This window comes from Mercenaria mercenaria, chromosome 9, assembly GCF_021730395.1.
Source record: "Mercenaria mercenaria strain notata chromosome 9, MADL_Memer_1, whole genome shotgun sequence".
In the NCBI taxonomy this organism is placed as follows: domain Eukaryota; kingdom Metazoa; phylum Mollusca; class Bivalvia; order Venerida; family Veneridae; genus Mercenaria; species Mercenaria mercenaria.
The window spans coordinates 66,917,413-66,931,942 of NC_069369.1; the positions used below are offsets into that span (position 1 = coordinate 66,917,413).

Here is a 14,530-nt window from a genome sequence, read left to right on the forward strand (position 1 = left end):
GTCAGAATGTTCACCTTGATGATATATAGATCAAGTTCGAAACTGGGTCACGTGCCATCAAAAACTAGGTCAGTAGGTCAAATAATAGAAAAACCTTGTGACCTGTCTAAAGGCCATATTTTTCATGGGATCTGTATAAAAGTTGGTCTGAATGTTCATCTTGATGATATCTAGGTCAAGTTCAAAACTGGGTCCCATTCGGTCAAAAACTAGGTCAGTAGGTCTAAAAATAGAAAAACCTTGTGACCTCTCTAGAGGCCATATATATTTCATGAGATCTTCATGAAAATTGGTCAGAATGTTAACCTTGATGATATCTAGGTCATATTCGAAAGTGGGTCACGTGCCATCAAAAACTAGGTCAGTAGTTCAAATAATAGAAAAACCTTGTGACCTCTCTAGAGGCCATATTTTTCATGGGATCTGTATGAAAGTTGGTCTGAATGTTCATCTTGATGATATCTAGGTCAAGTTCGAAAGTGGGTCACGTGCCTTCAAAAACTAGGTCAGTAGGTCAGATAATAGACAAACCTTGTGACCTCTCTAAAGGCCATATTTTTCATTGGATTTGTATGAAAATTGGTCTGAATGTTCATCTTGATGATACCTAGGTCAAGTTTGAAACAGGGTCATGTGCGGTCAAAAACTAGGTCAGTAGGTATAAAAATAGAAAAACCTTGTGACCTCTCTAGAGGCCATACTTGTGAATGGATCTCCATAAAAATTGGTCAGAATGTTCACCTTGATGATATCTAGGTCAAGTTTGAAACTGGGTCATGTGCTGTAAAAAACTAGGTCAGTAGGTCAAATAATAAAAAACCTTGTGACCTCTCTAGAGGCCATATTTTTCATGAGATCTGTATAAAAGTTGGGCTTTTTTTTTCTTCTTGATGATATCTAGGTCAAGTTCGAAACTGGGTCACGTGCGGTCAAAAACTAGGTCAGTAGGTCTAAAAATAGAAAAACCTTGTGACCTCTCTAGAGGCCATATATTTCATGAGATCTTCATGAAAATTGGTCAGAATGTTCACCTTGATGATATCTAGGTCATAAACGAAAGTGGGTCACATGCCATCAAAAACTAGGTCAGTAGGTCAAATAATAGAAAAACCTTGTGACCTCTCTAGAGGCCATATTTTTCATGGGATCTGTATGAAAGTTGGTCTGAATGTTCATCTTGATGATATCTAGGTCAAGTTCGAAAGTGGGTCACTTGCCTTCAAAAACTAGGTCAGTAGGTCAAATAATAGAAAAACCTTGTGACCTCTCTAAAGGCCATATTTTTCATCGGATCTGTATGATATCTAGGTCAAGTTCGAAACAGGGTCATGTGCGGTCAAAAACTAGGTCAGTAGGTCTAAAAATAAAAAAACCTTGTGACCTCTCTAGAGGCCATACTTGTGAATGGATCTCCATAAAAATTGGTCAGAATGTTCACCTTGATGATATCTAGGTCAAGTTTGAAACTGGGTCATCTGCCATAAAAAACTAGGCCAGTAGGTCAAATAATAAAAAACCTTGTGACCTCTCTAGAGGCCATACTTTTCATGGGATCTGTATGAAAGTTGGTTTGAATGTTCATCTTGATGATATCTAGGTCAAGTTTGAAACTGGGTCAACTGCGGTCAAAAACTAGGTCAGTAGGTCTAAAATTATTAAAATCTTTTGACCTCTAGAGGCCATATTTTTCAATGGATCTTCATGAAAATTGATCTGAATGTTCACCTTGATGATATCTAGGTCAGTTTCGAAACTGGGCCACATGCGGTCAAAAACTAGGCCAGTAGGTATAAAAATAGAAAAACCTTGAGAATGTTCACCTTGATGATATCTAGGTAAAGTTCAAAACAGGGTCACATACCTTCGAAAACTAGGTCAATAGGTCAATAATAGAAAAACCTTGTGACCTCTCTAGAGACCATATTTTTCAATGGATCTTCATGAAAATTGGTCAGAATTTTTGTCTTGATAATATCTAGGTCAAGTTCAAAACTGGGTCACATGAGCTCAAAAACTAGGTCACTATGTCAAATAATAGAAAAAACGAGGTCATACTCAAAACTGGGTCATGTGGGAAGAGGTGAGCGATTCAGGACCATCATGGTCCTCTTGTTGGTTAAAGTTTTTGATAAAGTGAAATATCTGTTACTATCACAGCTATTGACTTGAAATTTAAAGTACTTATTTACCATCAAAGTCTACACAAGGCAAAACAATCCCCATAACTCTGATTTTAATTTTGATAGAATTGTGCCCCTTTTTAAATTAGAATTTTTTTTAATTTTTGATAAAGTCAAATATCTCTGTTAATATCTCTGTTACTATTAAAGCTTTTGATTTGAAACTCAAATAGTTATTTACTATCAAAGTCTTCAAAAGGAGACACAATTCCCATAACTCTGATTTGAATTTTGACAGAATTATGCCCCTTTTTAACTTAGAATTTTGGGTTAAAGTTTTTGATAAAGTCAAATATCTCTGTTACTATCAAAGCTTTTGACTTGAAACTTAAAGTACTTATTTACCATCAAAGTCTACACCGGGAGAAACAATCCTCATAACTCTTGATTTGAATTTTGACAGAATTATGCCCCTTTTTAACATAGAATTTTTGGTATAATTTTTGATAAAGTCAAATATCTTTGTTACTGTTAATGCTTTTGACTTGAAACTCAAAATGCTTAGGCTTAAAAAAAAAAAATTGTTTGTTTCCGGTATCCCGACCTACCCTAAATTTTTGGCCCGACCCTAAATGTTTTTATGGCCTTGGAGAATATTTTTTCAACTTTTTAACAAAAAGTGGCAAAACTGCACTTTTTATGCTTTAAACATGGCCTGTGATGTTAGAAATCAACTAAAGGCATAACCCCCTTATTTGTAATCATTTTTTGACACAAAAATAATTTCCGAAAAGTCTCCCATAATAAAAAAAAAAAAAAAAAAAAAAAAGAAATTCCGACCTACCTACCCTTATTTTTTTTAGCATGTTACCGGAAACAAAGAATTTTTTTTTAGGCCTTATTTACTATCAAAGTCTACACCAGGAAACACAATTCCCCCCCTGATTTGAATTTTGACAGAGTTATGTCCCTTTTTTAACTTGGATTTTTTTACTGGCAAAGCTCTAATTCAGAGTCAAGCACTGAGAAAAGTCGAGCGTCCTGTCTTACGGACAGTGCTTATTAAGTTACTTATTGGTACTAGTGCAGAATCCAGGTACAGGCCCAAGATTATCTGACTGTCATAACACATTTAAAATACTGTCAAGTTTAACCCATATGAACAACTCAGGAAAGAAGTTTCTTGCAAGTTGATCTAGATTCATTTTTAGTGGATTTTACTCAGTAGTGGATTTTAGTCAGAGATATGCTCTTTGACTTAGTGAAAAATACACAAAGTTCGTAAAGGTTTGTTAATCCCCCGCCGTGGCGGAGGGATTATAGGAATGGTCTGCGTCCGTCCGTCCTTCCGTCCGTCCTTCCGTCCGTAACAAATTCGTGTCCGGTCCATATCTCCTAAACCCCTTGAAGGATTTTCATGAAACTTGGGTCAAATGATCACCTCATCAAGACGATGTGCAGAACCCATGAGTCAGCCTTGTCGGTTCAAGGTCAAGGTCACAACTCAAGGTCAAAGGTTTGAGCCTGCCATTTTGTGTCCGCTCTATATCTCCTAAACCCCTTGAAGGAATTTTATAAAACTTGGGTCAAATGATCACCTCATCAAGACAATGTGCAGAACCCATGAGTCAGCCATGCTGGCTCAAGGTCAAGGTCACAACTCAAGGTCAAAGGTTTGAGCCTTCCATTTTGTGTCCGCTCTATATCTCTTAAACCCCTTAAAGGAATTTTATAAAACTTGGGTCAAATGATCACCTCATCAAGACGATGTGCAGAACCCATGAGTCAGTCATGCCGGCTCAAGGTCAAGGTCACAACTTAGGGTCAAAGGTTTGAACCTTCTATTTTGTGTCCGCTCTATATCTCCTAAACCCCTTGAAGGATTTTCATCAAACTTGGGTCAAACGATCACCTCATCAAGATGATGTGCAGAACTTATGAGTCAGTCATGTCAGCTCAAGGTCAAGGTCACAACTGAAGGTCAAAGGTTTGAACCTTCCATTTCGTGTCCACTCTATATCTCCTAAACCCCTTGAAGGAATTTTATAAAACCTGGGTCAAATGATTACCTCATCAAGATGATGTGCAGAAATTATGAGTCAACCATGCCAGCTCAAGGTCAAGGTCACAACTAAGGGTCGAAGGTTTGAGCCTTCCATTTGGTGTCCACTCTGTATCTCCTGAACCCCTTGAAGGATTTTCATCAAACTTTTGTCAAATGATCACCTCATCAAGAACTCATGAGTCAGCCATGTCAACTCAAGGTCAAGGTCACAACTGAAGGTCAAAGGTTTCAGCTCTGTATCTCCTAAACCCCTTGAAGGATTTTCATGAAACTTTGGTCAAATGATCACCTCATCAAGACGTTGTGCAGAATTCATGAGTCAGCCGTGTCAGTTCAAGGTCAAGGTTACAGCTAAAATCAAAGGTTTTACCCTTTCACTATCCATAGCAGTGGCGGGGGATTTAGCTGTCTTTCAGACTGCCTTGTTGCAAATATTTCACCAGTAGTCATGAAAACCATGTACAGTGACAGTTGTGGGGAGCATCTGTGTCCTATGGACACTTACCTAGTTGTTTACTAAAGTAAGTAGTTGTAGGTTGCAGCACTGGTTTTGAATTCACCTCCATTTACAACACCATCTCAGGCTTTTCCAAATGTAATTCTGATAATCTTTTCTTGCAATCAAGTTTTAGATAAATTCGTGTGTGAATAAAACATTTACTTTTTTTCAAGGACACAACTGCTTGGAGCTTTCGCAACTATTGATATCCCAGACTAAGGTGACTAACAGTGGTGCTTACAGTCTGTGTCAAGCATTTTGTGCTGACAAAGGGTGCAAAAAGCTTAAGAAACTATCTATCTTCACAACTATGATCAATGCTGACGGGGCTTTGCATTGTTTGAAAAATCTTCCCAGCTTGCAGTACTTTGGTTTTGATGATGTTTGTGGCGTTATTGAACTAGATGTGAATGAGAAAACAAATAAAGGTGAGGAATTACGTCCATATGAGCTGAGGAATATCGTTTTACATGGAATCAGGTTGTTTCATGTAACTGAGGAAAGTGTTGTTCTTTCGTGCCGGTGGTGTCCAAAGGCCATGGAAGCACGACTGTATTACAAAGTCTGTGATGACAATATTCTAGCTGTCAAACAGTTGAAACATTTAACACGCCTTGGTATAGGTAATAATGATGGATTGACATTTGAAAATGGTGTTTTACCTGTATTGAAAGAAATTGGACACCAGTTGTTAGATTTGACACTTGCTGATGTGAACGATTTTGACCTGTTAGCAGTAGGATATTGGGGTAGAAATTTACAGAAATTGACCGTTCTTCTTTCTGAAGAGAATGAAATGAATTTGCCAACAAATTTATCTGGGGTACCTGTGGATGGCAGAGGACTTCTTTTCACGAAGTTAAGTAGCTTAGAAGTGGCGTATCCCATGATTGATACAGTAATTCAAAAGAGTGCGTTCATAGTTCTGATGAAAAATGCCAAGGAGTTGAAGCAGCTGACAATTCAGTATGTAACCTGGGTAACAACTGAACTTTTTCTAGAAATACTGGAGGAGAATCCGATGAGAAAATTGCAGGAACTGAAACTTGTGCTATGCGACAATGTAGATAGTGAGGTAATACATAACTTGGTACATGGACGGAATGATTTGACATTGATGAAGCTGCAGAAGTGTAGGAACATTAGTCGACAAGAATGTGAAAGTTTACAGAGATATGCACAGAAACAGAACATGGATTTGGAGATAAGTTGGTCCTGAGAAAAGCTTGTTAAAAGAATGAGGATTTCAAAAAAAAAGCTGTATAAAGATCATAGGAGGTATTTTAGTTTAAGAATTCTTCTGTTTTATATTCATTATGTCTCCGATGCCACTTTGTAGTGGGAAACATTGATTTACTCCTGACTGTCTGTCCATGTGTGCGTCTGTCCATCTTTCACAAATCTTGTCCACACTTTTAAGTCAAAGATTTCTCATCTGATCTTCACCAAACATGAACAAAATATGTTTGCCAGTAAGTCCTCAGCCGGGTTCAATAACTAGCCAAATCGGCCCAGGCACTTTGGAATTATGGCCCTTGAATTACTGAAAAAAGCTCAGATCTAAGGGGAACATAAAGAACTCATACTACTAATCATTAGTAGTAAAGGAGTCATTGATGCCCTAAGACCTAATCATATCAGATGATTAGGCAGTTGTGGTGTTGGTGCATGGTTGACTCACACTACTATTCAGATGATTAAGCAGTTGTGGGAGACAGCAGATATTTAGATTCATTGTGAGTTTGTTCTTATTCCAATTTGTTCAAAAGTTTGAACATAAGAACAGACTCTCATGGTTTTCAGCATATATACAAGAAAATGTACTGTTGCAAGATATTTTAGTTAAGGGTTATACCCAGACTTGTGCCAAATTATATTTAATTAATTATAATTAACAAATTTGAAATATACCATATTTGAGAACTTGTTAAGTGACCTCAAAAGTTATCATAATTGAAAAGTTTTAGTATAGATTAGTAATTCCTTTTTTATGTTGCTCTGAAAGATGTAACAATATAGGAACAAATAATCAGGGAAATCCCTGTCTTAGTCTGGGGCAGAGGGAGGACGGAATAGGGGTTTAGTAATAGGCTTTAGAGGTGTTTGAGAGATGATAACCAACTGAATTTTTAAGAGTACTGTGATGTTAACCTGTGATATTTTTTCAGAATTTGATTTACTTTTTAGCTCACCTGAGCTAAAGGCACATGGTGAGCTTTTGTGACCACATAATATCTGTAGTCCGTTGTGCATCATCAGTCGTCTAAAAACGTCTTCTCGAAAACCACTGGGCAGAATTACAGCTAACTTCACAGGAATGATCCTTGAGTGGTCCCCATTCAAAATTGTTCAAAGAATTGAATGTCATGCAGAACTCTAGTTGCCATGGCAACTGAAAGGAAAAACTTTAAAAAATCTTCTTGTCCAAAACCGCAAGGCCGAGAGCCTTGATATTTGGCATGTGACATCATCTAATGGTTCTCTATGAAAATTGTTCAAATTATGCCCTAGGGTGAGGGCCCACCCAGGGGGTCCCAAGACTGATATAGCAATCTAAAACCATAAGACCTAGGACTTTAGTATGTAGCATTGCCTGGTGGTCCTCTACCAAAATTGTTTAAATTACTACCCTGGGGTGAAAAGAGGTCCTGTCCTGAGGGTTCTCAAGTTTTACATAGACTTATATAGGATTTCTTTTTATGCCCCCGAAGGGAGGCATATAGTTTTTGAACCGTCTGTCCGTCTGTCGGTCTGTCAGTCTGTCCGCAATTTTCGTGTCCGGTCCATATTTTTGTCATCGATGGATGGATTTTCAAATAACTTGGCATGAATGTGTACCACAGTAAGACGACGTGTCGCGCGCAAGACCCAGGTCTGTAGCTCAAAGGTCAAGGTCACACTAAGACATTAAAGGATAGTGCATTGATGGGCGTGTCCGGTCCATATCTTTGTCATCGATGGATGGATTTTCAAATAACTTGGCATGAATGTGTACCACAGTAAGACGATGTGTCGCGCGCAAGACCCAGGTCCGTAGCTCAAAGGTCAAGGTCACACTTAGACATTAAAGGATAGTGCATTGATGGGCGTGTCTGGTCCATATCTTTGTCATCGATGGATGGATTTTCAAATAACTTGGCATGAATGTGTACCACAGTAAGACGACGTGTTGCGCGCAAGACCCAGGTCCGTAACTCAAAGGTCAAGGTCACACTTAGACATTAAAGGATAGTGCATTGATGGGCGTGTCCGGTCCATATCTTTGTCAACCATGGATGGATTTTCAAATAACTTGGCATGAATGTGTACCACAGTAAGACGACGTGTCACGCCAAGACCCAGGTCCGTAGCTCAAAGGTCAAGGTCACACTTAGACGTAAAAGGTCATATTTCATGATAGTGCATTGATGGGCGTGTCCGGTCCATATCTTTGTCATTCATGCATGGATTTTAAAATAACTGCGCATGAATGTGTGGCACAGTAAGACGACGTGTTGCGCGCAAAACCCAGCTCCGTAGGTCAAAGGTCCTAAACTCTAACATCGGCCATAACTACTCATTCAAAGTGCCATCGGGGGCATATGTCATCCTATGGAGACAGCTCTTGTTTAAAAATCTTCTTGTTTGAAACTGCAAGCCAAGCCCTAAGCTTTTGATATGATATGTTGCATTGCTTTGTGGTCCTCTACCAAAATTGTTCAAATTATTACCCTGGGGTGAAAAGTGGCCCTGCCCCGGGAGTCTCAAGTTTTACATAGACTTATATGGGAAATTCTTTAAAAATGTTCTTGCTTGAAACTGCAAGGCATAGGCTAGTGATATGTGATTGTAGCCTAGCCTAGTGTTCCTCTACCAAAATTATTCAAATTATGTCCATGGGATGAAAATAGGCCCTGCCGTAGGGGTCCCAAGTTTAACATAGACTTTTATAGGAAAAAAATTAAAAATCTTGTCCTAAAGTTACAGGGCTAGGCCTTTGATATTTGGTGTGTAGACTTGGCGATATATGACCATTTTGTGTCGATTCGCCGTAAAACCCAACTCACTGACTTGGTGTGTAGCATTGCCTAGTGGATCTCCTACAAGATTGTTAATATTATACCCCTTTGGTGAAAAGAGGCCCCCCGCCCTTGGGGTCACTTGTTATACGAGTTATAAAGGAAAAAGTACTTAAAAATTATAAGATCATAGTTACTAGACAGTTTGATTATAATAACCCAAGTGATTAGGGGGTCACCTGACTGTGACCTTGACCTGCTGACCTACTTTCTTGTTTTTTTTTTAAGATACAACCTTGAAATTTGGATGACATGTACAGTTAAGCACACAGATCTTAAAGCTGACTCAGTGTCCATGAATGTGGCCTATTGACATACTTTCTTAATATTTTTGCCTTTTGAAACATGGGGCTCATATTACTCAGGTGGGCAATCCAGGGTCCTGACCCTTTTGTTGATTTTCAGTTCACTTCACTGTGAAACAATTTAGTATTGTTCATTTGTACATATGTTCACAATATACCCCAAACCATGCAGTTTCTGTTTTTCATGGTATGATATTTGCTATTTATTTGTAATGTATTTTACAATTATATATCTGATTTCATTTTGGTACATAAAATTTTCACATTTAAGGAAGGGCATTGCAAAATATTCTGAAGAACTGTGTAAACACTTATCCAAATATAAGATCAGATGAAAGTTTACATGTCTGAATTTGTGAAACTTGTGTTTTCTTGTAGTGATGATTAGTAGACATTTTCTTAGAGGTGTAGATCAAATAATTTTCCACATCAGGGAAATATTCGTCTGTCTCTTTATCAGGATTAAAATTAATGTTTGTCTATTTACACAACAATTAAATTAGAAATTTTACATCTGTGTAAAGTGACCACAGCTTTAAATTCATTTTACTTCTAGTAGATGTTGTTTAGAAAAAATGCTTTTTTATTATACAAAACTAGTATTTTGTGAGTTACAGCTTTATCTGAAAAACTGAATCCATGGTTTTAACAGATTTTGTAGACCAGTCTCAATGTTGTTGGTCAATTTTTAGCTCACCTGTCACGTAGTGACAAGGTGAGCTTTTGTGATCGCCCGTCGTCTGTGCGTGCGTACGTCCGTCCGTCAACAATTTCTTGTCTGCACGATAGTGGTTTCATTTATGATTTTATTTTAACCAAACTTGCACACAACTTGTATCACCATAAGATCTCGGTTTCTTTCTTGAACTGGCCAGATCCCATTATGGGTTCCAGAGTTATGGCCCCTGAAAGGGCCAAAATTAACTATTTTGACCTTGTCTGCACAATAGCAGCTTTATTTATGATTTGATTTTTACCAATCTTGCACACAACTTGTATCACCATAAGATCTTGTTTCCTTTCTTGAACTGGCCAGATTCCATCATGGGTTCCAGAGTTATGGCCCCTGAAAGGGCCAGAATTAGCTATTTTGACCTTGTCTGCACAATAGCAGCTTCATTTATGATTTGAATTTAATCAAACTTGCACAAAACTTGTGTCACCATAAGATCTTGGTTTCTTTCTTGAACTGGCCAGATCCCTTTATGGGTTCCAGAGTTATGGCCCCTGAAAGGACCAAAATTAGCTATTTTGACCTTGTCTGCACAATAGCAGCTTCATTTATAATTTTATTTTAACCAAACTTGCACACAACTTGTATCACCACAAGATCTTTGTTCCTTTCTTCAACTGGCCAGATTCCATCATGGGTTCCAGAGTTGTAGCCCCTTAAATGTCCAAAATTGGCTATTTTGGCTTTTGCAGCCATATAGAGACTTCATTTATGGTTTGATTTGATACAAACTTCCAAAATATCTTCAACAACAATAAATCTTGGATTCCATGACGAACCTGTCAGATCCAATCGTAGGTTCCAAAGTTATTTTATATCTTATTACCTCCCCTGATTGTAATCAAAATGGATTTATATCAGTAAGTACTTATAGGCCTTATTTGAAATTTCATTATTGTCATTAGTTGGACTGAGATAATCAGGGTAGATAACTATGGACTTATTTTATGTCAAATTACCTCCCTTTATTTCAAATTAAAATGGGTATATCTCCATAACTAATGAAGATACTGATTTGAAATTTCATTTATGTCAACAGATGGACTTGGACAATCAGTGAAGATACATATTGACTGAATTTATGACAGATTACCTCCTTTATTATTTATCTAAATGAATACACCTTAGCAGCTTCTAATGAGATTGGTTTGAAGCGATCATATCATTTTGAGCAATAGTACTCAGGTGAGCGACACAGGGCCATCATGGCCCTCTTGTAATCATTGCTGTAGACACAGTCAATCATTTGCTGGAGATTTGAGACTGGTTCCCCAATATAGATCTATAACTTCTCACCCTGGAGTCTTGTCTGCATGAAGAAGTTGACTACTGTGTTCCCATCAGTAATAGGTTTTTTCAGCATTCTCTGAATAATGGCATTTTAAGAAAATTGAAAGCATAACAATTCTTTCTTTCAATAAAATTCTGTTAATGAAAACCTTAATGTATACCATCGGCCACGATGCCCTTGTGGTCTGATGGTTTCAACCTATGCCCCATGGATGCAGAAGCTGCAGTCAACTTTAAAGGTCTTCCAAAAGTATTAGAGTAGACAAATATTGAAATATGAAATAAATTTCAATTAATTTTCATAATTCTAGCTTATTTCAATCCACAATTAAAAGAATTAATACTAAGACTTACAATATCCATTTTAAAGAATAAATGATTTCAGTCACAAAGAGGAATGCAATTATGTATCTGTCATCATGACAGTTCATCTCCTTGTCACTTGAAAAAAGTACACTCAAACAAGTACCAATACACACACAAGATGTGCGCATGTCAATAATTTGAGTACCACTTGACCCAGAATGTTGAAACTTCATAGTATGATTGTACATGCAGAGTAGATGACCCCTATTGCTTTTGGGGTCACTCTGTTAAAGGTCAAGGTCACAGGGGCCGGAACATTGAAAACCATTTTGGGACAGTAACTTGAGAACCACTTGACCCGGACAGGTTAAGGTCACAGGAGCCTGAACATGGAAAACAATTTCCAATCTTGAAATCAGTCGGAACTAGAACCAGTAAACTCTGCTATATATATATATTTATTTTTTTTTTCAAATAACACAGAACATGATAGTGTTTGTTTTCTGTGTAATGAATGATTTGCGAGTTCGGTCTGTGTGTGTGTCTGTTTGTGGAATGTTTAATCTCACTAAAACCAAGCTAAAGCTGTTATACCATCACCAAAAGCCATGATACAAGCTGTAGCTCCACCACCACAGTGAAATGCGCCGTGCGTCTAGCGTTTCTCAAGCTCACAAGCACTTCAACAGAAGGACAAAGATGGTATTTTACAACCTGAAAAACTGTCAAAAAAATCTAGAATATCAAATGTCCAACAAAATATAAACACATTATAATATCTATAAAATCAACTGACGGTATCTTTCACTTGTCACTAAAGATAATTAAAGAAATTAAATGCTGTTATAAACAGTCCCCTAATCACTAAATTGATGAAGAAGTTCCTTTTACTCAATGTTGGAAATGTAGCTGTCAAATTTGACAGATGTCAAAATCAATGTTTACTCCAGCGTTGATGCGCGTATTTCCCAAAAATACTGTTCCACCAGGTAGAATCCAAATTACATGATGTAGAATCGTATATATGAAAGAATTTTACCGTTAACTGTGCACAGAATTACTTGATAAATGAATAATGAAGGAAAATTTCACGTTCCACATGTTTATGATTTTCCTTGGTAGGATAACGGCTCTGGCCTGCAAAGGCACCAGAAAATAGGAAGAGTCAAATAGATGACTGCAACACAAAATGGCGTGCGCCACTGCGAAATGTATATTTCAAAGTGCTTTTTAACATTTCTAGACCAATACAAACATATGAACGACTGAAGGATGATAAAACAATTATGTGAGCATAAACCAGTTACTATAGTATACCTGCAAAGGCACCAGAAAATAGGAAGAGTCAAATAAATGACTGCAACATAAAAATGGCGTGCGCCACTGCGAAATGTATATTTCAAAGTGCACATGCGTGTTGGTGACGTCAGGTTAGGTAAATAAAAAAACGACATCATTGTCATCTAACTAGTAAGTAACAGGTTAGTGCATAAGCAAGCAACTGGTTAGTGATGGATGGATGGATGTTTAATATATATGAAATGTAAAATATGGTATGTGTTGTGTGTGAAAGGTGTAACGTGAATGGATGTAGTGTTGAATGGTGTTTAATGTATGTGTTTATGTGACTATGTATACATATATGACAAACAAAACAAAACAGAAGTGACTACGGAGGACAATACAGGACATCACAATACTGTTAATACATAAATAAGGTAACTGACCCTGCGACAAATACAATATAAGGTATTGAGTTGAAACTTGACTTATTTTTAGCTCCACTATTCGGGTAGGGGGCTATACTACTATCATGGTATGAACTTGCACACCTCCTATTTTTCGTCTGGCCCCGCCCCCCTATTTTTAGAGTTATGGCCCCTGAAATAGTCAAAAATGCCCATTTTCACTTTGTGACACGCCTAGCTCAAAAAGTATTTAATAATTATTAAATTCATGAAACCTTGCACGAGTCTTAATCATGATATGAACTTGCGCACCTACTATTTTTTTTATCTGGGTCCGCCCCCTATTTCCAGAGTTATGGCTCCTGAAATAGTAAAAAAATGCACATTTTCTCCTAATTACATGCCTCACTCAAAAAGTGTTTAATGTAAATTCATGAAACCTTGCTTGAGTCTTTATCTTTATGTGACCTTTCACACTTGGCATTCTTCTTGAGAAATTTAGCATTTATTACAGAGTTATGGCTCTTGAAATAGCCAAAAAAGTAGGTTTTTTGTTTGTGATGCTCATAGCTCAAAAAGCATATGGTATAGAATAATGAATCCATTTCAGAATTTTTTGCCCCCGAAGGGAGGCATATAGTTTTTGAACCGTCTGTCAGTCTGTCCGCAATTTTCGTGTCCGGTCCATATCTTTGTCATCGATGTATGGATTTTCAAATAACATGGCATGAATGTGTACCACAGTAAGACGACGTGTCGCGCGCAAGACCCAGGTCCGTAGCTCAAAGGTCAAGGTCACACTTAGACGTTAAAGGTCATTTTTCATGATAGTGCATTCATGTCCGGTCCATATCTTTGTCATCCATGGATGGACTTTCAAAAAACATGGCATGAATGTGTATGACAGTAAGACGACGTGTCGCGCGCAAGACCCAGGTCCGTAGCTCAAAGATCAAGGTCACACTTAGACGTTAAAGGTCATTTTTAGTCATTGGACTTTTTTGTAAAAAAAATGTGATTATTGTCAATAAATTGAGCAGGTTGTCGGCGTCGCGTCGGCGCTCGTCGGCGTTGTCCTGGTTAAGTTTTTATGTTAGGTTCAGTTTCGTCTCCAACTTATCCAAAGTATTGCTTTTAAAACTTGGATAAAGTGTTACCATACATAGCTGACCCTGTCATAGCCAAGACAATAACCACTTGGCTTTTTGCATGATTATTATGGTCCCTATTTGTACTTAGAAAATATCAATTTCCTTGGTTTAAGTTTATGTTTAAAGGTAAACTATTTCATAAACTGTCCATAGTATTGCATTGAACTTGGTAATATTGTTCACATCAATAGCTGACCCTAGTACAGCAAGAAACATAAACTCCACTCTACATTTTGCAAGATTTATTGCTTTTGACTTAGAAGCAGTTTCTTTGGTAAGTTTTAGTTTAGGTCAGCTTTATCCTAAAACTCACAT

The 14,530-nt window shown here is 37.5% G+C and overlaps 1 protein-coding gene across 1 annotated transcript in view; it reads left to right on the plus strand.

Moving 5' to 3' along the window:
* The window catches only part of LOC123546272 (uncharacterized), a 34,831-nt gene extending 20,903 nt beyond the window's left edge, over positions 1-13,928 (plus strand). The window contains exon 4 of the mRNA XM_053551625.1: positions 4,858-13,928. Within this exon, the coding sequence (XP_053407600.1) occupies positions 4,858-5,903 (1,046 nt within the window). The 3' untranslated portion in view covers positions 5,904-13,928. The remainder of the gene's footprint in view (positions 1-4,857) is intronic.
* The last annotated feature ends 602 nt before the right edge of the window (positions 13,929-14,530 follow it).